The 24,815-nt window shown below is 41.9% G+C and overlaps 1 protein-coding gene and 1 pseudogene across 5 annotated transcripts in view; one reads left to right on the top strand and one right to left on the bottom strand.

Annotated features, from left to right (window-relative positions):
- FAM13A (family with sequence similarity 13 member A) overlaps nucleotides 1-24,815 on the bottom strand; it is a 359,592-nt gene that overhangs the window by 58,405 nt on the left and 276,372 nt on the right. For all 5 annotated transcript variants that reach the window (XM_062199865.1, XM_062199863.1, XM_062199866.1 and 2 more), the window contains 2 exons: nucleotides 3,736-3,777; nucleotides 837-1,016 (listed from right to left, as the gene is read on the bottom strand). In XM_062199865.1, the coding sequence (XP_062055849.1) occupies nucleotides 837-1,016; nucleotides 3,736-3,777 (222 nt within the window). The remainder of the gene's footprint in view (nucleotides 1-836; nucleotides 1,017-3,735; nucleotides 3,778-24,815) is intronic.
- On the top strand, nucleotides 9,381-9,762 carry LOC133766069 (peptidyl-prolyl cis-trans isomerase NIMA-interacting 4-like; annotated as a pseudogene).

Genomic DNA, 24,815 nt, shown 5'->3' with positions numbered 1-24,815 from the left:
TGAGGACAGGTGAAAGAGGAGGAGGAGGACACGGATCTAGTTTATTCTTGGACATTTAAGAAGTTCAAAACAATCACTATATAGAGGCTATCTGCTACAGTGAATAAAAATGAACTTGGAACTTTCAGGAACAAAAATACAAATACAGTCTGTTATCTGCATAAGTGTATTTTCCTAATCATGATTACCAAATAATTTGAATGGTAATTGTTCATTTGTATTTTTTATCAAATCCTTGTAGTACTATTACATTTATTACTATTTGTCACATATATTACTATTACAGCTCCTTGTAGTACTATTCATGCCATGGGAATGCCTTCAAATTAATAATTTCTATCAAAAAAACCTTAAGTTTTCCCTCTTTCAGTTATGTAAGCTCAGCCTTTCTTACAGTCCAACGTAATCAAGCATCAAAGTACTACAACGACATTCCAGCATTCACTCATAGCCCAGTACAATGGGGAAATCTGCTGGCTCATAAGTGAGTCTGACAGTCAACGTCACGCTGCCTGCCAAGGGAAAGAACCCCTCTGACAGCCACAGGGCACCTTTCTCCTCCCCGAGTTCAGCCCACCTCAGATAAGACAACCCTAGGAAAGTTGTGAACGGGCTGTGGCTTGCTACAACGAGCAGAGCATCCGATGAAAGTGCACCACTTATTCACCAATGAATTTCCAAATATTAGCCAAGTTGAAAATGATCAAAATGAAAGTTTTAACCCAATTACTGAAATGACAGAGAAGCCGATGTGAGGATATCCCAGCGACTAAGGTAGGTACGTATTTTAAAAAGAAGAGAAAACTCAGCAATGGGAAGAAGCAGTGCCTACTCACTTCTCTCGACCACGTCGCGCTTCATCCTGTTCCTTAGATTGGCGTCGTCGCTGTCTGGCAGATGTGGTGGAAGATGCTGATGATGGCCCCGATTCTGAGTCCTCTGAACTTTGACCTCCAGAGCTATTGACATCAAAAAGATGCTGTTCTACAGCTGATCGAATGGTTCTTTCCAAGAGTCTGGTAAAAAAACAAATAGTAATTAAAAAATATTCAAGCAATCAGGTTTATCAATAATTGCCTTTAAAAATAGGTGCACATAATTTTAGACTTCTTTCAATGGACAAGAGTCCAAGTATAAAAATATTTGCATTATTTTTTTTTTTTTGACAGGCAGAGTGGACAGTGAGAGAGAGAGACAGGGAGAAAGGTCTTCCTTTTCTGTTGGTTCACACCCTAATGGCCGCTGCGGCCGGCGTACCACGCTGATCCGAAGCCAGGAGCCAGGTGCTTCTCCAGGTCTCCTATGCGGGTGCAGGGCCCAAGCACTTGGACCATCCTCCACTGCACTCTCGGGCCCAGCAGAGAGCTGGACTGGAAAAGGGGCAACCGGGACAGAACCGGCACCCCAGCTGGGACTAGAACCCAGGGTGCTGGCACCGCAAGGCGGAGGATTAGCCTATTGAGCCGAGGTGCCAACTTTGCATTGTGTGTTAAAAACAAAAGCAAGCAAGCTGAGCAGATTCTACCAATTTGGTAAGTATTATTTCTCACTTCTGTGAGTCCAAGCTTGCCGAAATGCTCACGGCAAGACTAACAACAATTATGAGGTGTTCAGGAAATAAGGGTCATTTAATAGAAGGCAGAATGAGGAAAGATTCTGTTCCTCATAGAATAATAATAGGTCTATTCTCACAAAGGCGGATTTCCTCCCAATCTCATACTGGTTCTGCACAGGAAGACAGTAGGCTGATTTGCAAAGCAAACTGGCACAAATGACTTTATGATACCTATCATCTATTTAGAAACCCTTTAGGATAAAATCATATAGGCAGTAATGCTGTCTGGGGAGAAACACTCACTAGAACAATTGCAACTCAAAACAGCATTGTATAATCTTTCCTAACTTCTATTCAATTAAACTGTGATGTACACAGTCCAAGCAGTGATCACACAAATGCTTCCCAAAATATACTATTGACATTGGAAGGAAACAAGAAAGTAGAAAAGGCTGAAAAGAATGCTTGATAAGATATAAATGGTATCATTTTTAAAGCTGCAGAATCTTTTAATGTGTCTAAACCTTCCTTTGTCACCACACTATTTAATTCTGAATAAGCTGGCATGGAAAACTCTTAACTTACACTCCTCTTAAACCATGCTTTTGTTCACTCAAAAAAGAATCACGCATATTTCTTAAATTCTCAGACTGAGAAGTAGCATTCTCTTCAATAAAATGGATTTTGAGAACTTAGAGTAGTTTGGGTTTTCCAAAGGCAGTTTTAGAATAGACTCATTATTACACCATTAAAATTTTGTTAAATATATTTTATGACAATGAGCAAATATAGTCCAATTAACTTGGGCATTAAAACTTACACATTTACAATTCTGTGTCCCAAATGATTCAAGATTACCCCATGTGGGGAAATGAATGTGCATACTTAGACCAACCTGCAGTTGCCTAAACTAAAAGACATATTAGAAGGAAAGATTTTTAGGACACACACAAGAGTAAGAACATGTCAGTCTTTTCTTTTTTATATAATTTAAAATTTATTTGACAGGTAGAGTTATAGACAGTGAGAGAGAGACAGAGAGAAAGGTCTTCCTTCTGTTGGTTCACCCCCCAAATAGCCGCAACGACCAGAGCTGTGCCGATCCAAAGCCAGGAGCTTTGGGACAAACTCCAAAAAGGACTGCACAGGTCTCAGTAAGAAAGGAAGAGGCAGGGATGATGGCAAGATCTTTGGGCAAGGAACTATTCATTCAGTCATTTGACAAATATTTATTTAGTAGCTAGTGTATACCAGGTACTTTCCTAGGAGCTGAGAAGACAGCAATGGACATAATAGAAAAGGTCCCATGTTTATGGAGCCTACATACCTGTAGGTTAAGAAGGATAATCAACAAATATAGTCAAGGAATGTCAGTGCAAAATTCCCTAAAACATCAAGCAAAGGGCTGGAGAGTGAATGTGGGCTGTTAGGGGGTAAATTCCCAGAGTGAATGATGACAAAGCGCTGGCCAGGTGAGAAACAGTTGGTGCAAAGGCTCTGAGGCAGCAGTAAGCCTGGCCTGTTCCTGGAACACACAAGCTGTTGTGAGTGGCTGAAGGGAGGACACTAAAGTCAGAGAAGTGGGCAAGGGCAGACAGACGTAGAGTTAGAGCTCTAGTGCCGGTACAAGCCAGAGGAGAAAGAAGACACGAGACAGTTAGAATCCCTGTGGGGAGAGGACCTGGCCATCATGAATCTGCTTTCTTTTTGGCATTCCTTTTAGCCTGTAAAATCCCTGAAGGCAGAGCCCAGGGCCTTGTTTGACATGAAACATCTAGCCCTGTGTTGGGCACACTCCATCCACACAGGCTCGGTGAAATGAACAGAGTAGGAAGTAAAGATGTGGTTAATATTTTAATTATAGTCTCCATTGCAAGGTGCCTCCCCAAACACACAGGCTGCTTTGCAAATATTGACTCTGACGTTACTTTTAATGAAGGAAACAAAAAGCTCATGGTTTGGATGGTGAAGCTGTCTCAAGTCACGCACACACACAGAAGCTCAGCTAGGCCCTTTTCTAATTCAGTGCTTTCCTCTGCACACAGTTTAAAAACCACTGGCTGTGTGTTATGTTAATCTTACAACACTGTATAGCAGGATGATTATCTGTTCTGTTTAATAATCAGGAGAGGACATTCCAAAAACAGTGAAAACATGACAACCCAACCCAAGTAACTTACTCTCCAGTTGACGAAACGCTGCTGACTTGGGATACGTGAGCACTGTGGAAAAGAAGGAAACAACAGTCAGGTTAGAAGGAGGATCAGCCACAGTGAGCCAAACGTCGGCGGGGACCACGCGCTGGGAGGACCAGCCACAGCAGCCCTTGTCTGGCCTTAACCATCCACTGACACTTGCTCATGTTTGTTTCTTTCTAGAAACAGAGGTGGCCCTGGCTCCGTATTCCCCCCTTTCAAAAGACATCCACGGCAGACACTTCCACAACTGATCTTGGAAAACCATCTCTCAGCTCTCACCCAACTGCCAAAGCCCTAGTCAAGGACCCTTCATTCTCCTTTCAATCCCTGTTGGCTGCCTTCCTGCCATTTCCCACGCGCTCCAGCCCAAATCTACTCCTGCCCTTTGTCCCTCTCCCCAGGCCTTCAGACAGAATTATCCTGCTAAAACTGACCAGAGGGGACAGAGAACCAGGAGCCAATCGTGTTTCCTACAGGGTTATTTCTAAGCCATCTTCTCTAAGCCACCTTTACATTGCAAATTTCTCAAGACGGGGGAAATATCTCAAGTTCTGTAAATTCTCATCTTAACACTTAATTTACAACCCTTTTGCTGGGCATTTAGAAATGCCCTCCACTTTTTGATTTTCTCCAGAGCCTGGGTCCTCTGAAAGCATTAAGCAGTGATCAACGTGAAGCAGAATGTACAATCACAACACATCAGTCAGAAATGCCACACACACACACACACCCCCGGGTTTATACGTGAACCTTAATACGAGTTGAGATCAGCAGCTATTTTAATTGTATGTGTATCATTCATACCTCACCTTCTGCCCCCTAGTGCCATGTGAGTTTCTCAATCAAGATTCAAAAGTATCTCTGCTTAAACAGAGGTTAGAGAGAGAGATATTTAAAAAAAAAAAAAAAAATCTTAGCCAGGGCAGACTACCATTTTTGCCTAAGCGTTCTCTCCTTTATTCCTTCCTTCCCTGTAGAAGGCACTTGAAGAAAATAAAGCTGTAAAGGACCAATACTGAAGGCTGTCTTTCAGCCACTCCAGACTTTTTTTTTTTTTTTTTTTTTTTGACAGGCAGAGTGGACAGAGAGAGAGAGACAGAGAGAAAGGTCTTCCTTTACTGTTGGTTCACCCCCCAATGTTCGCTACGGCTGGTGCACTGCGCCGATCGGAAGCCAGAAGCCAGATGCTTCTCCTGGTCTCCCATGTGGGTGTAGGGCCGAAGCACTTGGGCCATCCTCCACTGAATTCCCGGGCCACAGCAGAGAGCTGGACTGAAAGAGGAGCAACCGGGACAGAATCCAGCGCCCCGACTGGGACTAGAACCTGGGGTGCCGGCGCCCCAGGTGGAGGATTAGCCTAGTGAGCCGCAGCACCGGCCTCAAGACATCTTAATTTATACACTGTCAATGTAGCATAGGAATATGTTGTTTGGAATCATCTGCCAGGTTTTCTCTCTTTCTATTCAGAATGTAAGGGCGTCCAGGGACTTTATGATGCTTCCCATTTGCTTTCATTCCATTCCCTAGCACTCCCGCAGCACTCTTACCACAGTCCTATCACAGAGGTGACTGAAAACACTTAATTCTGTAAGCCCAGATCATTTTCTTTAGTTAAGGTTCCAAGTTCTTTTTCATGGCCACAAACCACAGTACAATCCCAGAAAAAACACATAAAATTATGCTACTGTGCAGAAGAGAAACTGATGGAAAGAATCATTAAATTAAAGTAAATAAAGAAGTACTGATACCCTTACACTTACTGAGTACTTACCACAATTCAGACACTGTGCTAAGTACTGTTTACTCAGATTTCCTCATCTACTGTCTACAATAAGCCTACATGGTATGATTGTGTTCCCGAGATCCATGTGAAGACATTAGACAGCTTAAATCACATGCACACAACCACAGACCCTAGATGAGCTGGGATTTGAGCCCAGAGAGTTTGAGCTCAAGAGTCTAAGCTCACCATCACATTAGCCTGCTTTCAGACCCTTGTCACTAGAAGAAAAAGCCACTGGACTCATCTTTATATACAGAAGCCTGGGTTTAGGTCTTTCAGGGGGTTTTTCATCATGGCCACTTCTCTTCTGTTTCATAATGCCCGTTATTGGGACAGGCTCCCAGGATCCATAACCAACAATCAACCCTCCGGTACTCTCTGTCCTGAACTGGAACAGGCAGTGCCTGCCTCTGGTGTTTCGTGGCCCACCCTCTGTGAATCCAACACTGTAATTAACTCCTGGGCCCCACTTCTCAACAGTCATACAACCCTGGTCTTGGGAGCCAGGACCACTGTGACTGATGCCTCACAGGTGGTGTGCCGCTGGGGTGTCATCCTACGAACCCCTGCCAGATGGCATCAGCCTATCAGTCAGCCGCAAGCCCACAGCAATGAGATGGATTTCCTCTCCGCCCTTCCACACTCTGTATCTGAAATCCTTTCTGCCTATGGAAGCAGACTCTGGTATTTTTATGTCTCAATTAGGGGTGTTGGAGAGGTGAAGAATGAAAATGAGGGGCCGATGCCTCGCTCACTAAGCTAATCCTCCGCCTGCAGTGCCAGCATCCGGGGTTCTAGTCCTGGTTGGGGCGCCGGATTCTATCCCAGTTGCCCCTCTTCCAGGCCAGCTCTCTGCTGTGGCCCAGGAGTGCAGTGGAGGATGGTCCAAGTCCTTGGGCCCTGCACCTACATGGGAGACCAGGAGAAGCACCTGGCTCCTGGCTTCGGATCGGCGCAGTGCGCCGGCCACAGTGGCCATTTGGGGGTTGAACCAACGGAAGGCAGACCTTTCTGTCTGTCTCTCTCACTAACTCTATCAAAAAAAAAAAAAAAAAAAAAAAAGAAAAGAAAAGAAAAGAAAAAGAAAGAAAATGAGGAAGAAAGAGACAAGGAAATGGCAAGAAACAGGACCAGGCTTTGAGATTTCCGCCTTTCTAAACAAGTGCTTCTGGACTTTGGTAGGCACAGGAGTCACCAGGATCTTATTCACACACACACACTATGTCCCAGGAAGGGCAGGTTGGGCCTCTGCGTGTCTAGGGAATTCCCCAGGGAGTCTGGTGCTGTTGGTTTGTGGAAGATGCTTTGAGTAGTTAAGGCTCTAAATCCTTGCCACTAAAATTCTTTAAAACTTTGGTTACTTAGGTATCAAAGTAGCCAGTTTTAAAAACATTTTAATCTAAGCATTGAAGGCATGATATGGAAAAACATATTATCCTCAATGTGTAATAGTCAGCACATCAAAATTTCCCTCACAGCTTAAAAACCTCAGGGTGAAAAACTAAATGGATGAATCAGTAATAACACCAGGTAATTAAACAATTACATTTTTGTTAGTGTTATTTTAATTCAGCTGTATGATAAATTTGTATTTTTAAAGGGTTTTCTTGGAATTTCTGGTATCTGTAACTTGTCCATAATTTCACATTCCTTTGATAAAGTCTCTGTAAAGAAAGTATGTTTCACTGGGAACCAGGCAGGAGGGGCTGTGGTCTGGGCTCTGCAGGGAATTAGCCGAAATCATGGGCAAGTCTTGGTTGGCCTGGCTGCTCGGGGTCAGTTTCTTCATACAGAAAATGAAACGTTTGACTGGTGATGTCTGTGGTTTTCTTGTACTCTAAGTTTGTGACACTCTCAGATTTCAGTTTATCGCCCTAACATTGAAAACATTACAAAAGGTTATCATTGCATAGTTAGCTTTATGACATAGTATCAAATTTATGCTTTATTAGATACCAGAATGGCTTTGGTCAGGAATCCAAACACCTCCACTGCTCCTGTGGGATGTGCTTAACAATTCACCATTAATAAGATTTCGAAGAATATCTAATGACAGCAACACGGATTGCTTCCATAGCTACCGTTGTCAAGAGCAAATTTGAAGACACTGACAAAAAGGTACTAAGTATTTAAACAGTAATCAAAAAAAGGTGAAAGATAACAGATTTCTTTCATCTATAAGTAGTTTGCTTTTTATCCTCTGCAGACAGCTAAAAATAATGTTTTCAAAGCCCTTGACAGACTTGCTAAGAAATTTCCCACTTACATTTCATAAACACAGGTATGGAAAGACCTATTTCCTAATGTTGGTAAAGCATGTACTGAAATGGAAAGAAGTAAAGCTCATATGCAAACTCCACCATTATAGTTAATTTAATCACCCAAGCCTACTGCTAGCAATGCTGCAAGTGACCACTCTACTGGTATGGTCCTTTGAAATTCTAAGCCTACTCTGGAATATACTCAATGACATACTTAAACACCTCCAGTCTGTATCTCTCTCTCTCTCTTTTTTTAAAAAGGCTTTTTTCTTACTTTTTTACTATTTTTATTTGCAAGACAGAGTGAGACAGAGAACTCCCATCTGCAGGCTCTTTTTCCACATGCCTGCAATGAGCAGGCAATAAATACAAGCATTCTGATATGGGATGCAGGCATCCTAAATGGCAGCTTAACCACCGGGGTACATGCTTTTAATCTTTATTAGCAAAATTCAAACTATACTTCCCTAAGCCAATTATGCTCTGCAACATTAGCCTCCAGAAGGTTCATGTGACAAGATGCCCAGAAGCCTATTGATAAGTGAGATTCTTGATCTGAAATAAAGAAGTCTACACATAGAAAGGAGGACTTTTCTAATCTACAAAAACCAGACAGTGGAACCAGGTATTTAGCCCAGTGGTTAAGATACCAGTGAAGGTGCCCATGACATTATGGCATTTAAGGTAAAGCTGCCACCCATAACACCAGCATACAATATGGGTGGCAGTCTGTCTTGGTTGCTCCACTTCTGAACAACTCCCTGATACTGGTCTGGGAAAGCACAGAAGATAGGAAAGCAGACGACCGTCCAAATGATCGCGCTCCTGTCACCCTTGCAGGAGACCTGGAAGAAGCTCCTCCTGGCTTTGGGTCAGCCCTGATCTGGCTGTTGTGGTCATTTGGGGAAGGGAATCAGTAGATGGAACATATTTTTTTTTCTCTTTCTCTCTTTGTAACTCTTTTAAATAAATAACTTTGATTTTAAAGATGGCCACATCTCACATTAGGGTATCTGGGCTCGAATCCTGGCTCCTCTCCTGATTCTAGCTTCTTGCTGAAACAGACCCTGGGAAGGAGCAGGCAATGGTTTATGTGGGTCCCTGCCATCCACGAGGGAGACCTGGATTGAGTTCCTGGCTTCAGTCTGGCCTCATTCTGTCCACTGTGGACATCTGCAGAGTGAACCAGCAGACAGGGGTTCTCCTTCCCTGTGTGTTTGTCACATAAAACAAAACAAATCAAATCAAAAAGCAGACACCTTGTAAAAGCATGTATTTCCTTTTTCTGTGTCTTCCCTTATTTCAGTGTTTTATCTTCAGTGACACAGAAAATCCTAATTGTACAACATTATCATTTTTACAGAAACCGTAAGGTCCAATAGAAGTACCATTTTTCTCTACAATATAAAAATATACTAATTTTTTTAGTGAGTAAAGATTAAAAAGACCAAGATATGATGTTTGTTTAAATTAGGCTAAGGATGAAGATCATGTAACTAATTATCAAAATAGCATGGAACTCTTACTATGACTATTTAGCAAAGTATAAAATTGTTATTATTTTCTTTAAACACTAAAAACTTGACAAGCAAGTTTCAAAGATGCTGCCCAAAGGAAAAAGTGGTTCTGGAAAGGTGGAGGAAGAAGGAGCAGCCTCTGGGAGTGACAATGCAGACAAAAAAGGTTCAGAGTGGCGGCCACACAGAAGAGGTCAGACATGCTCTGTGTGAAAAGCATGGTAAAGTCACGGAAGATGTGAAAAGTTGGAATGGGTTTCAATGAAGTGGCCGCACAATACAATGCAGATAAAGCTAGGTGAGAGGGAGACTTGGTTGGATGACCACAGGGTCATTTCAAGAGGTAGGATTTGCCTTGCCTGTAAGCAGGGTTGAAAAACGTGTGCTCACAGACCCACCAGCTAAGATAAAATTTGGATATCATATTATGGTTGAAGGGGGAAAATAAAACCACTAAAAATTTTTATGCAATATCAACATTATATGGTGGTTGTGATATTATATATTATTTCTTTTTAACTCTATAATGGCTTTCTGAAATTTGTTTTACAGATTTTATTTGGAAGGCAGAATTATAAAGAGAGAGAGAGAGAGAGAGAGAGAGAGAGAGAAAGGGAGGGAGGGAGAGAGAATGCACACACCAGAGAGATCTTCACCTGTTGGTTTACTCTCTAAATGGCTGCAACAGCAAAGCAGAATCCATGAGCTTCTAAGGGTCTCCCACATGGGTGGCAGGGGTCCAAGCACTTGGGCTGTCTTCCACTGCTTTCCCAGGCACATGAGCAGGGAGCTGGATCAGAAGTGGAGAACCTGGGACTTGAACAGGTGCTCAAATGGGATGTTGGTGTCACAGGTGGCCATTTAACCAGCTGCACAATGATGCTGCTATGATTTCTTATTTTTCATGATTCTAGTTCATTCTTCAGTTCATTCTTTATACATTAAAACAGAGTCAGTCCTTAATATCTATTCCCTTTTCTTTGAACTTTATGATCATCATTTGGCAGAATCTAATGGCGGAATTAAAGATATTTTGATAAATGATACAACATCCTTTTGTGGTAGTATCATAGCCATTTTGCATACAAAAAGCTTCATATTTTGGTTTTAAATTATATGCTACGCATAATACTAGGAAATAAATTGAAAACAGACTATATCAGTATAGCTAAGTAGGAGGAAAATATTCTTCAATTCAAAGGATATTTCTTAGTTTTTATGTTAATCTTTTTAAGAATGTAACAGCTATTTCATAAGTATACTGTGCTCACTTTTACAGATGAGAAAACTGAGCTTCAGAGAGGTTTGGTATCTTACTCAAGTTACACAGCTTCGATTCTATCTATATGGCAGGGCTTCAGACTCTGGTCTTCATTAGGACACAATCATTAATGCTGTTATTTACATAAACCTTTGGATAAACATCTAATTACTTCACTAGAATTATAGTTATTAAAGGAGATTTTGGATTCAAATGGAATTTCCTTCTCAAAATTTATATATTCTGTAAAATTTCAATTAGGTTTTATGTTTAAAACCATATACAGTGTTCTCTCGTTTTTCAAAAACTATATGCCTTATATAAATTTCAATTCTGATTATTAGTATTGTACCTCCTTTTCTAAAGTTTCTTCTGTAGGAAGTGGAGCAGCTAGGACCTGACCTGTGCTACAACGTCTCCTTCTGCATCTCACCCATGGGGCCATCACAACCACTGCACCAAACACATGTTTGTATTGTGTTTTTGCTTTAGACTTTGCTTTTCTATTTGGGTGCTTCATTTTCTTTGATTCCTGTCATTGCTCTTACCTTCTGAAGATCTTGGGATATAGAAATCCTATGTATAATTCTACCAGGGTTTGCCTCTCATACCCACACTTCTCTAATTATTAAAACTGAAACAAACAAAAGCTCCTGATACCCAGTTCTATTTTCCTACCTTCCATGCAGGATAAGAAACACAGAATTTCATTGTTTTCTCTGTCCTTTTACCAATGTTTATCATTAGGTCTCTACTTCTAATTAAAATGATGTTTTTGATGCATATCACTATATGGATGAACCTAAGGACATTATGCTAAGTGAAATAAGCCAGTCACAGAGGGATAAATATCACAAGCTTCCACTTATACAAGGTACCCAGAGCGGTCAAACTTATAAAAATGGAAAATAGAATGTGGTAAGGTGTGGAAGAGTAAGAAATCAGGAGTTAGTATCTAATGGATATAGAGTTTCAGTTTTTCAAGATAAAAAGAGTTCAGGGATAGATAGTGGTGATGGTTGTACAGTAAGAATGTATTTAATGCCAGTGAACTGCACACTCAAAAATAGTAAAGATGATTTTCCAGTAGATGTATTTTTTTCAATTTAAAAAATTAAAAATGGTTAAAATGGTGAATTTCATGTTATTTATATTTTACCACTACAAAAAAGATCCAAACCAAAAGAGCCTCACACGTGTGCTCAGTTGAAAAACCTTATTCTAGTCAGAAAGGACAAGGAAAACAATGACTTTTAATAAGTCAATCTTTCATGTCTAAAGACACCAAAATATCTAGGCTATTTCACCATTTTGGGAAAAAAAAAAAAAACAATCAAGTAGGTCCTTGTATAGCCTGCTTGTGCATTCCACTTATTACCCAGGAGCCTGAGACAGGCTTATAAACAAATGCGATGTCTGGTATAGTACATGCTTCCAAATACCCCATCTGATAAAAAGAGATTTTTACCTCAAAAGAATTATTTAGAAGAAAGAAAAACACATACAATAAGCTTTTTAAGGAAAAAAGAAACCATTACAGGTAATATTTGCTTTGAATTTATCCAAAGCTATTTTTTCCATCAAGATATAAACTCTGTAGTTATGAGACTTTCATAAAATTAAGGGTCCTAGGTTCTAGTAACCAAAAATTAACAAGCTCCTAAAGAACAAGTTTGTATGCCGAGCAGTTCACTTGGGAATAAATCTCTCTGGTGTTCCTTCAAGAAAATGAGAACACAGATGGATGCTAAAACTGACTCTAAGCAGTTCCAGATATGCCAGGAGAGTGATTTAGTTGTGCTGTATTAAAACTTGGGCTGAAATTTTAAAAAATGGTCAATTCCAGGGTTTTGGTGGAACATCAAATCAGAAATAGAATACATGAGAAGTTCCGGGGCTGTGCCTGAAGACAGGCATTAGGGATACAAGGAGCAAACCCTCCAAAGCCAGGTGAGCTGGTCAGTCCAGTGAAGAAGACTGGTTTCAGGTGTACAGACCTGAAGCAAATATTTAGGAGTTTGATTAAGCACAGGCAAACAGAGGTGCTAGGTATACAAGCTTTATATGCATAATCCAGGAATTTGTAACGATAAAGGAATTCAGGGGTAGAAGTCTGATTGGCCTCGGGAGCATGAGATAGTACACGTGAGGTGGGAGCAGGCAGAGAAGAGGAGCAATAGACAGTGGAGATCCCTGGTGTCAGTGGGAACTAACCAAGGAAATCAAACTCCAGACAATCAGAAATAGAGCCAGCAACAGATCCTAGCCAGACCTGACCGGATGCCTGGCAACAGCAGGCAGCCACTCACCAGCTGAGCAAGGCAGGGCAGAACACCAAGAACACACCAAGACAGCAAGGTGCTCTGTGACCTCTCTGAGCAATTGAGCTGGGGACTCCTTTGTTTTTGGATTCCAGTGTAGAATATGAAAGAGGCCTGGGTAGGGGCACCCTCACCAAGAATGTTCTTCACCTTAAGTTTGTACCTGTGTATGTTTATTTTGCTGCAACCTCACCAAGGAATTGGCATATCATGCCCTTTCATTTCCCTAATCATTGCAACAGGGCAGCTCACCACTACTGAGCATCTGGAGAACAATGACACCTACTGTCTGAGCCACTGTAACTGCAATGAACTTGCCACATGGGATGATGGAAGCTGGAGATTTGTAGCTACTGTTGCCTTTCCTTGCAAGAAAAGAACAAATGGCTCTGTGATGAGTTAGGCTAGGGGAGAGAAGAACTGACACTGGAGAAGACAGTGCTAGGATCACAGGGGATAGTTGGTTTGGAATAAAAACCTAGGACTTGAAGGCAACTGACATGTACTGTAGGCCCACATGGGGTTCAGTCATGGCTGTTCAAAGAGAGTATCAAATTACAGAATTTAAAGTCCATGGAGTGACAAGTGGAGTAAGGGCGATTGAAATGGCCTGCCCGGTTGCCTGTACCTGAGTCCTGCCCACCTACCCGTAGCCACAGCAGGGTCCCAGGACCCCGCTGGGGCTCTGTGGCCCCTTCACACACTCTCCCTGTCCAGCCTCTATTACAGACACTGCCTCTGTGTGGTCACAAACAATCCATCTGGTCTCCACTCCAATGGCTCAGGCCAGTGTGATCTCCTGTCCATGGGGGCTTGGATGGATCATCTGCTTCCCTTGAGAATGGAGGCCCATGCTGCCCCCATCTCCTATCTGTTCTACCTGGCTGCTTACTCCCAGACTTGTACCCACTGACTATCGCATTCCTAGCTCATGCTAATCTTTCAGAATTAACCACCAAACCGAATGCCCCGCGGCCGAGCAGCTGCCTGTCTCCATCCATTGCCCAGCTGCTTATGGTGGGATCTGCTTCTGATGGACACCCATCTCAGCAGCTGTGTCTCATCTTTTGTTTTCCATTAAATCAAGAAGTTTATGTTATGTATTTGAAAGGCACACAGACACACCCCTCCCCAAATACAGACTTCTTATCTGCCAGTTCACTCCCCAAATGTCTTCAACAGCCAGGGTTGTTGGTTTAGGCAGGAGCCAGGTACAGGAGTGGGGAACAGCTGGCCTGCAGGCTATATAAGGCCCATGAAATATCTGATCTAGCGCTACCAAGGCAACCACAGGTGTGACTTGATATTCAATTACTCTATAGCAGGCTAATTTTTAAGCTGATACTGTTGTATGGCCCATGAATTATGTTATAAATGTCCAAATGGCCCTTGGCAGAACAAGATCTTCCGCCCCTGAAGGAACTCAGTGTGGGTCTCCGATGTGGGTGGCAGGGACTCACCTACTTGAACCATCGCCTGCTGCCTCCCAGGGTGTGCAGTGGCTGGAAGCAGGAAGAGAAAGCTGAGCTGGGACTTGCCTAGCACTCCAACGTGGGATACAGGCATCAGAAACCGTGGCCCAGTTACCGCACTGCCACTCACCCCATCCTCACCCCTGGAATGGGCCTTTCTGCTCCTGAGAACTATCTGACTACCAGCATCAATATCTGATTTGTAACACCGAGTATGTGATATTCCTCATCAGAGCAGATGGCATTTTGAAATCATCAATCACTTTTGCTGTTCAAAGACATGGTCTATACTATTTTGAAGAGAGTCCACATAGCTTCTTATCATGTTAACAAATCATTATGAAATTCATGAGTCTTGATATAGCTTCCTTTTTTGAGTGTTGTATCAAAAGAATCCCAAGTCATGCAGTGGAAGGGAAAGGAATGGAAGACAAGGAAGTTACAGAAACACATTTAAATATATATAAAACACTTAAGCATGCACTTATTCCTACTGGAGGTAGTGCAAAAAATGTATAGTGACATAAATTATTTTTTCAGAGGACATGTCCTGTTTCTAGTCTAAAAAAAAGTCTGGAAGAACAAACTCACAATTAACAATTGTATTTTATCTTTTCCACATAAAAATGATATGCTAGAATAACCCAGAAAAGTATGCATCAAACCAGTCATGCAAATAATTGAAAAATAAATGTTCATGTTTTATCAGAAGATTCTCTGTGCTTCATGTCAAGTATGTAATAAAATTTAAATCAACTTACAGTCAACTAGTTTTCACACAAGTTCGAAGACTATTATATCATGTTAAGTAGAGCAAACAAGCTACTTCTATCATTCTAACTTGGGGCTAGATTATTTCCACCCTTATGGAGCAGTACTCGGTCTCAATTCCTAACACAGGAACACAGCGCCTCCTTGTAACTATTCCTTCTACGTAAAGGAGGGCTGGTTTGCATAGTCCCCCATTTTTCCTAACGTCATCCTAATTTAGTTTTCATGACTCAATGTTAGAAAGGCTAATAAAGTCTACCAAGAGTTCAGTAACTATGTGATTAATTTTCTTTATTTTTACTTTCATTTTTTAAGAACAGAATTTCTTTTTAAAGAAATTACATTAGGAGCCAGCACTGTGGTGTATCAGGTTAAGCCTCTGCCTGCGATGCCAGCATCCTATATGGGCACTGGTTTGTGTCCTGGTTATTCCAGTCTAGCTCCCGGCTAATGGGTCTGGGAAAGCAGCAAAAGATGGCCCAGGTACTTGGGCCCCTGCACTCAAATGGGGGACCAGGAAGAAGCTCTAGGCTTCTGGCTTTGGACTGGCCCAGCCCTGGCCATTGCATCCATTTGGGGAGTGAATCAGCAGATGGAAGACCTCTCTCTCTCTCTCTCTCTCTCTCCTCTTCCTCCTCCTCTCTCTGTAACTCTGACTTTCAAAAAAAACCTTTTTTTTTAAAAAAGACTATATTAGTGGCCAAATATCATACTCCAGGAAATTATGCACATTTTTATACTATAAAATATAATTATGTATTTTTGAACACTGAAGACTTGATACATTTTCTTCATTTGCTTTCTAAAAAAATGATTTATTTATTTACTTTGAAATTCAGAGTTAGAGAGAGAGAGAGAGAGAGAGATCGATCTTCCATCTAGTGGTGTTCACTTCCCAGATGCCCACAACAGTCAACACTGGGCCAGGCCAAAGCAGGAGCTTCTTCTGGATCTCCCACATGAGTGCAGGGGCCCAAGCACCTAGGCCACCTTCTGCTGCATTTCCCAGGCCATTAGTAGGGAGCTGGATCAGAAGTGGAGCAGCCGGGATACAAATCAGCGCCCATTTGGGATGCCGGTGACGCAGAAGTTGTGCTACTTGCTTTGCTACAACACTGGTCCCTCCTCATCTACTTTTAAAAATAGAAATAAAATCCAATTCAAATCAATGCTATGTAAAACATAGATTGATATTGCTCAGAGTAAGTAAAATAAGACATTCAGAGAAACGGTTCTCATTAATTGGCATGATTTAATGCTATAATCTCTTATACTGTGCAAAACTGAATTTGCATTCAAACACAGTAATCACTTGTCCATTCTGCATATTTACACAAAGGACACCAGGGTCCTCACGTCCTCAGCAACAACACCTTCGTGTGTTCACAGGAACTGCATAGCTGAGGTGGCCTCTGAACCAGAGCTGCTGACTTGGCTGGCAGGACACCAGGATGAAAACAGACCCAGTCCAGCACGTCGTCTCAGACCGCAACCTCCAATGTTCCCTCTCTTGCCACAAAGTGATTACGCAATAGGCCGCAAATCACTGAAGGGCAGAGCCTACTGAAAAGCAGTTACTTGGTGAGGTCTGATATCCCAGGAAACATTTCTGAACGACTGGTGGTTGAATTATAATCTAAATCCAGCTCTGGGATGATTGCCACAAATCAGATTCAAAAATAAGTAAGTAAACACATTATGGATCACATATCCTGACATTTCTTTTCAAAAGCAGTAGACTTCAAAATTGAGGGGACACTTGTAAAACTTTCAACATCTTTCATTTACAGGGTTATATGCTTTTCAGATCTATTTTCTAAGCCCTTGGAGTAGGGAGGTGGTAAAGAAACTTAGCCATAAGGAATACTCTAGGTTACACCTTGGATGGTTCACTGAAAGTCCTATCAGTACAGCAAGCATTCAGTCACTGGAGAGAAGAGATCTTGTCTAACATTTATTTTGACTTCTGTCAAATCATCTGCTTTAAAAGTGATTACCTTGGCTTTATAAACTTCAGACAATAACCCTGGACTCCATGAACTTGCTGAATATTTGATTTTCTGCTCTACTGCTACACAGAGAATGAGTTAGTACAGCCCAAAGCTTTGTGCTCACCTTGCCATCTGCATATAAAGACACTTCAAAAAACTCATGGGAAAAGGGAATTAAAGCATAAGTTTAGGGGTCTGCACTTTGTGGCATTGTGTGTTAAGCTGTGGCCTGCAGTACCAGCATCCCATATGGGTGCCAGTTCAAGTCCTGGCTGCTCCACTCCAGATCCAGCTCCCCGCTAATGCACCTGGGAAAGCATTGGAACATGGTCCAAGTGATTTTTCCCCTGCACCCATGTGGAAGACCTAGAAGAAGCTCTTGGCTCCTGGCTTTGGCCTGGTGCAGTCCCGGCTGCATTTGAGGAGTAAACCAGCAGATGGAAGATCCGATCTCTCCCTCTATCTTTCCTTCTCTCTCTCTGTATTTCTGCCTTTCAAATAAATAAATAAATCAAACAAATTTTGATGAGAAAAAATATTTGAAATCCATGCATAGTTTTAAAAATATACATTTCCCATAAACTTTTTGAAGTACCCTTGTACATGTCAAAAATAGAGACTTTAATTTAGGGTATAGCCTAATCACCAAGGAAGTTATTAAAATAGCCACCTTGACATTTCCAAATTTAAAAAAAATCTAATTTTAGTCTTTTCAGCTATATTTAACAATTTAAAAACTGATTTCTTAAACCAAAGCAGAGAAAAACATGAGGAACATAGTGAGGATCCAAAGAATCATTAATTTTCCTCCATTCTCTGTAGCAAAATGACAAACTATAGCCAAATGACAAAAATCAAATACATACTTCAAATAGAAAGGTGACACAGACTGTGGAGTCTAAGGAAAATTAATTTTGAATTAATATAATTTCTGTTAGTATATCAATTCCGCTGAAATTCTGTTTTACCTGTCACAGATTAATATGACATATTAGCACTAATCTCATGATGGAGTGATGTTAGTAGGACACATTCCACCTTGGACCAGGTCAAGGTTAATCATGTCTTCAGGAAACCATCAATCTTTCATGGCTTTCCTAAGGCAAAAGTAATCCTTTTTTTTTTTTTTTTTTTTGAAAGGCAGAGTTAGACAGTGAGAGAGAGACAGAAAGAAAGGTCTTCCTTTTTCTGTTGGTTCACCCCCCAAGTAGCCACTATGGCCCGTGTGTTGCGGCCGGCGCACTGCGCCAATCCAAAGCCAAGAGCCAGGTGCTTCCTCCTGGTCTCCCATGCGGGTGCAGGGCCCAAGGACCTGGGCCATTCTCCACTGCACTCCTGGGCCACAGCAGAGAGCTGGACTGGAAGAGGAGCAACCAGGACAGAATCCGGCGCCCCAACCGGGACTAGAAGTCATGGTGCTGGCGCCGCAGGTGGAGGATTAGCAAAAGTAATCTAATCACACCTCACTTTCTGCAGGAAGCTTTTCATGATCTTATTCTACAAGCACATCTCAAGTGTCCATATATTACACAGAAACCCTACCAATGATTACCTACTCAATTATCTCAACAAAGCTAATTGCAGCTCATTAACATGATGATCAAAGGGCTTACAAACTATTCCTAAGTGGGAGGGCTCCAGAAACAATTCCCCAGCAGTGAGGAACATCAGTAAACTCATGCTCCTTGTTCTGTACTTCCTCTACTAACTATTTACCAGTGTGGATAACCCAAAAGGATATAAAATACTAAAACAGTTTAACTTCTTCCAATAACATGGAAACCACATGAAGCTTAATATAAAGTATTATTTTTAAAGTGTAAAATATATGTGATTGAAACATTTTCTAAATGTTTCTTTATCTTCATCTATTTGAAAGGTAGAGCAGGAGAGAGAGGAGGAGAGGGAGAGGGAGAGGGAGAGGGAGAGGGAGAGAGAGAGAGAGAGGGAGGGAGGGAGGGAGGGAGGGAGGGAGAGAGAGAGAGGGGGAAGGAGGGAAGGGGAGAGAGAGATACAGAGGTATCTTCCATCTGCTGGTTCATTCCTCAAATGCCTGCAAAAGCCAGGGCTGAACCAGGCTGAAGCCAGAAGTATACAGCTCCATCTGGAACTCCCATGTGGGTGGAAAGGGCCTAAGCACTTGGGCCATCACTTGCCACTTCCCAGGGTGCACATCAGAAGGAAGCTGGATTGGAAGTGGAATAGCTGAGACTTGAACCCAACGCTCTGATATGGGATGTGGGTGTCCCAAAAGGCAGCATATCCTGCTGTGCCACAATGCCCACCCAACAGAATCTTATGAAATTATAGTGTAACACACATTCACAAGCAAACAAACAAACAAAAAGCTGCCCTGAAAGTTGACAAGGCCTTCACATTCTAGTAGGGATACGGTGTATAATTTTCATTTGCTCAGCTGTCCCAGTGCTCACATTGCTGAAGATGTTAATGTTACAATTAACTGTGCCCATTCTTCCCCTGTGAGAGGCAAGCAATGGAAGAGCTTTATTCTAGATTGGACTGCAGATGGGCTGAAGGCAAGACTGCAGAGTTAGGTGTGGACTTGATGGTGTCTACACCCGGGAAATGTCCAAGTGTCCGGGAAGAGCTGACACAAGCAGTTTACACGTTTCACTTCAAAATATCCTTAGGAAACACTTAACAACATAAACCACGACAATGTTTGGGGGTCGTTTCCCAATTAAGGAACAGGTGTTAAAAAACAATACTAATTCTGACCACTACCGTTCCAAAAAATCTGCCAAAAAAATCTATAATGATTTTATGTTATTAGAGGAAAATCACTTCCATGTATCATAAAATGGGCACTGGATCTTTTTTTTTTTTCCCCAGAAAGGAACAGATCCTTAACTCTAACATGTAATACATTGCATTGAATATGAGCATGCTTACTTATAATGTTTTTTGATGGATAATGAGGAGCTTGCTTGGTTTTCTTAATAAGTGATGTGGGGGGATGATACACGCGGGGCCTATGAACACATGTGTTCTGACTAAAGGTTGTATGGGTGTGCTACATTTATTACAGCAAACAGGCAATCAAAGCCAAGCAATCATTTTTGCCTTTATTCCTTCCCTCTCTCATACATTTATTCATCAGTTTTGAAAGGGGTCAGGTACTACCCCTGGCCTTAAGTGAGTTATCTCATGAGATCCTTACAACAACTCTCCTTGGCTGCTTGGCCTGGATCTCTTTTATTCCAATGTGGAAAGTGGGCTCAGAGTGGGCACATAATTCCCCACCCAGGTGACACAGCTGGTGATATGTAATTTACTGGAACCCGCGTTAGTCCAGTTTTGCTGAACATTGTCTTTGCTTCTATTTTAACTTTTGAAACAGAGTTAGAGGACTAGGTAGTAAGGAACATGCTTACAGCGGGCAATCTGCATTGTGTCAGCTCTCAGCAAGATCCTGTACTCCTGATTAGCTCCTTGATACTAGCAACTCCACCTCACTTAACCAAAGTCCATTCAAAATGCCCTGTGCCTGGCAGCACTTATAAAGTGCTCATCAAAATGTGCGTGGTTATGTGTCAAGAACACCTCTTGATAGAAACACAATGGTTTAATAATAAGCAAAATTTTTTTCCAGTTGCCTCTGGACAAAGTAAATTTGTCAATGAACAGCAAAATGAAAAATTCTTAATTTGGATAGGTCCCTGAATTTTGATTCAGTGTATGTTGTTCTGAAAAAGAATATGTAAGTAACTGACATTAAATACAATGAAACAGACTCAGTATTACACTTACTCAAAAATCACCATCCAACAGGGTAGCTGTCCATGCACAGTAACCAAGAAGAACAACGTAATTTTGAAAACAAAATGAGTATAAACGACTTTTGAAAGTTAATTAGCCTATTTCTCTTTTTCCTTTCACAGAAGTATTCTTGCCTGGAGTTTAATAACAATCTTGACAAATGTTTAAATTCTGAAACAACCAGAGCACTGATTTCAAACATATTAAATCAATTAATTAAAGAAATCAATTTAATGCACTGAATTTGAAGGCAATTTAAAGGAAAAAATGATCAAGGGCATTTTACCCAAGTAGAATTGAGAATTGAGAAAATAAATTTATCCACAAGACTTGAAAATCACAATGCAAGACACCATTTCTACAAAGCTTGCAAAACAGATACTGTACTTTTATTATAGGCCCCCAAACATCTATTTAGAGTTTATTTATACCTATTCCTGGTTTTGTGTAAATCTCACTCATATCCAGTGATGTTGAATGACTTAAGTTCTACACTGAGCAAACTTTGCCATATTTTTTTGCCTAAATTCGTAACTGAGACTAATTCTGATTTAAGCAGAAGCAGGGAGTAGTGTCATGAAGTCAAGCCAGCAACAAACTGCGACAACCCGGAATTCATCTGATTCCCTCCCTGGGTCCCAGTATCCACCCCATGTTTTAATTATTTCCTATTTGCTGACTTTGAATAACATCCAAGGTTAAGCAGCCAATTAATTGGCTTGCTTTCTTTTCCTTTTTTAAACCATTAAACATACACTGAGAGATTTGGGCAATCATTTAATTCATGTCACCCAATCAAGGTATTTGAATAGTCTCAGATACATTGTACTACAGTCTCTCAAAAGTACTTTCTGAGAAGAACATTTATCAAGGAGACTCAAATAATAATTCGTGTCAAAAAAGCTATAACTGTGAACGCCAGAAAGGCAGTATGGTCTTAGTAGGGTTCCATCCAACTTAAGTTTTTTATAATCCTCCATAGTGGCAAATATAAATGAATGGCATCTAGACTTCCCGTCTCTTCATGAGCTGCACCAATTTCTATACCGAAGCCACAGAAAGCAGTGCTATCGGTTTAATGCCATAGCAAGCTGAGTGAATTCATGAAAAGCATGGCGTTTCACATGTCTCAGAAAAGCCCAATGCTGTTGGGAGAGTTCCCAGAGTGAGATATTCAGAATGGACCTTCAGGGAGTGGATCGCACCACCATTCCATTCAACTTCCTTTTCAACTGTCCTCAAGGCATCCGAATTAGTTCAGCTAGCTGACTGGCTGCTGTGGCTGGCTCCCACACAATTAACATAATTTGCATCTTGAGCTGCACTCTTTAAACACATTCTAGTAAGTTGGAGATGGAAGAGAGTTTGCAAGTTTGAATAGTTTAGAAAAATAAGTCCTGAGGATCAGGTTGCATTCATTGAAGGAAGTAGGAAAAAATCATCATTGAGAGCTTACAAAAACACAGAGAGGAAGTGAGGGGCAAGGGAAAGAAAAGTACTAAGTAAACATTTTTTCTGGAACGCAGGCGTTTTCCTCACGTGCTACAGAATGTGCTAAGGGGAGGAATTTTCTTAGACAAATTTTCTTGGAGAATGAGGAGGAAAGTGAATTTAACACATTTTTCTTTTCTTCCTTCCTCTCTAAACAGAAAGTGTCACACAGACAAGCACCAACCAGGCCTTACAACCTCTGAGCCAGATGGGAGCTGGGTCCTGGTTTTTGGTTTGGCCCCATTCAGGAACATGAAAAAAAAAAAAAAAAATAGAAATCCCTACTCTTTTTGGAAAACAAATGTAAAAGCTTCAGTGTGTTGCTGTCTGCAGCTGTGACTTTGGGGGGATATTCTTTTTTTTTTTTTTGGTGGTGGGGGGTTAGGTTCAAGCAGCTTTGTTTACAGTTTTATTATTTGCACTTTGTGACCAAGAATGCAACACCTAGCCAGGAGAAAAACAAACCAGTTATTGCAGTTCAAGAGCAAACAGATTCCTGGACCAAAGGACAAACGTGGGGAGCTGAAGCTGTTAATGTTCCTAGGATGTGAATTTTTAGCCAACACCAAGTGGTATTATTGAGGGGGCAAAACAGAAGCAAAACAAAAACACTTCCAAAGATTTAGAATTCATTTATTCCAGTAAGATAGGAAAATGTTTCTACCACTTTCTCGACTGTGTAGTAGAAATCTGAAATACATTTTTACATGTTGAAATGTAGGGTTAAGCGGGTTAAGCTGGCACCTAGAGGCACCTGCAATACTGTCCTCCCATATGAGTGCTGGCTGCTCTCCTTCTGATTCAACTCCCTGCTATTGTACCCGGGAAAGCAGTGGAAGATGGCCCAGGTACTTGGGTCTCTGCCACCCCCATGGGAGACCCAGATGTTTTTCTTGTTTTCTTGGCTCCTTCTGGCTTCAGAAGATCTCTCTCATTCTCATTCTCTCTATATCTCCTTTTCTCTCTCTCACCCTGCCTTTAAATAAAGAAATCTTAAAAAGGTGTTGCTCCATGGAAGATGGCCCAAGTGGTTGGGCCCCTGTATCCACGTGGGAGACCTGCAAAAAGCTCCTGGCTTTGGTTTGGCCTGGTCCTGGCCACTGTGAGCATTTGGGGGAGTGAACCAGCAGATGGGAGACTTCTCTCTCTGCCTCTGCCTCGCCCTCTCTGTAACTCCATGTTTCAAATAAATAAATAAAGACATCTTTAAAAAAAAATAGTCTTGCTCCCAAAATACACACTGCAACTGGAGTCCCCTGTGCCTCAGAATGGGACCTGATCTGCAAACAGGGTCTCTAAGAGAGGATCAAGTCAAAAAGGGGCGAGATAGGCCCTGCTTCAGTCAGACTGCTATCCTCACATAAAAGCAGACAAGCGGACACAGAGACAGACACACACAACAGGAACATGGCGTGAACAGCGGTTCTGCTGTGCCAGGCCATAGAACTGCTTGGAGCTCAGGCAGAGGCCTGGACTCGCCCAGAACCGTCGGCCAGCACACTTCTGGTGCTGGGAGCCACCCAGCGTGTGATTGTCTGATGCTGCAGCCCTGGCAGATTGATGCGGCCACTGAAAGTCTTTTCTGCCCTCCAGGTTCAGAAGTTAAGAACCTGCCTAATGAAGCTGTCAACAACTTACCCAAGGCTGTGCTCTGAAAGCTCACGGGGAGGAGTGGTAAGACTAGAATCAATGTCCTGTGCCGGCATGGGGGTACAGGACAGTAATCCAAAGGCTCACCTAGCCTTCCTTCAAATGGAGCATCCTCGTCAGCAATCCACCTGCAGTATTTTTAAAAGTGCTGATAATGGCTCATCAGAAGCCTATTTGTTATCACAATAGCATACATAAAATGGACACAAATGTCAAGAAATTGTTCTTACTCTGCTTTGATGTTTTCTATTTTGTTGTATTTTATGTATGCAAAATTATATAACATGCTGGCCACAACCCACTAGCAGGCTTTATGACCACAGTGGAAAAACACCAGGCCAGATCTATGTCGCCCTTGACTGACATATAACGGATGCTCAATGGCTGCCATTGTACTGACAACTGTGACAGTGTACTGACAAGTGTGACATCTGTGAAAGGACAGAGAGGAAACAGCCTTTCCTCCTCTGCCACAGGGCCACAGTCCGCTCTGGGCCAATACGTACGGATTTGGTGGCGTCTAGATGGCAGAGAAGAGCACAGAGGGGATGCACCCAGAAGTGGCGTAATGGAGTCATTCTGGAAGACGCCTAAAGGCTCTTCCTGGTTGTGCCATGGGATAGGGGCAAGAATGAGACTCGGAAAGACCCTTCTGTACAGGACACAGTCCCCTTGAGCTCCTCCTCACTCTGTGACCCTGGCCTTTGTCAGCGGCAATGTCACTCTCGCACTTGGAGGGCACCAAGGGTCACCTTACTCTGTTT

The sequence above is a fragment of the Lepus europaeus genome, chromosome 8 (assembly GCF_033115175.1).
Source record: "Lepus europaeus isolate LE1 chromosome 8, mLepTim1.pri, whole genome shotgun sequence".
Classification (NCBI taxonomy): domain Eukaryota; kingdom Metazoa; phylum Chordata; class Mammalia; order Lagomorpha; family Leporidae; genus Lepus; species Lepus europaeus.
Note: the sequence above shows the minus strand (reverse complement) of the source record. Positions and strands in the feature narration are given on the sequence as shown.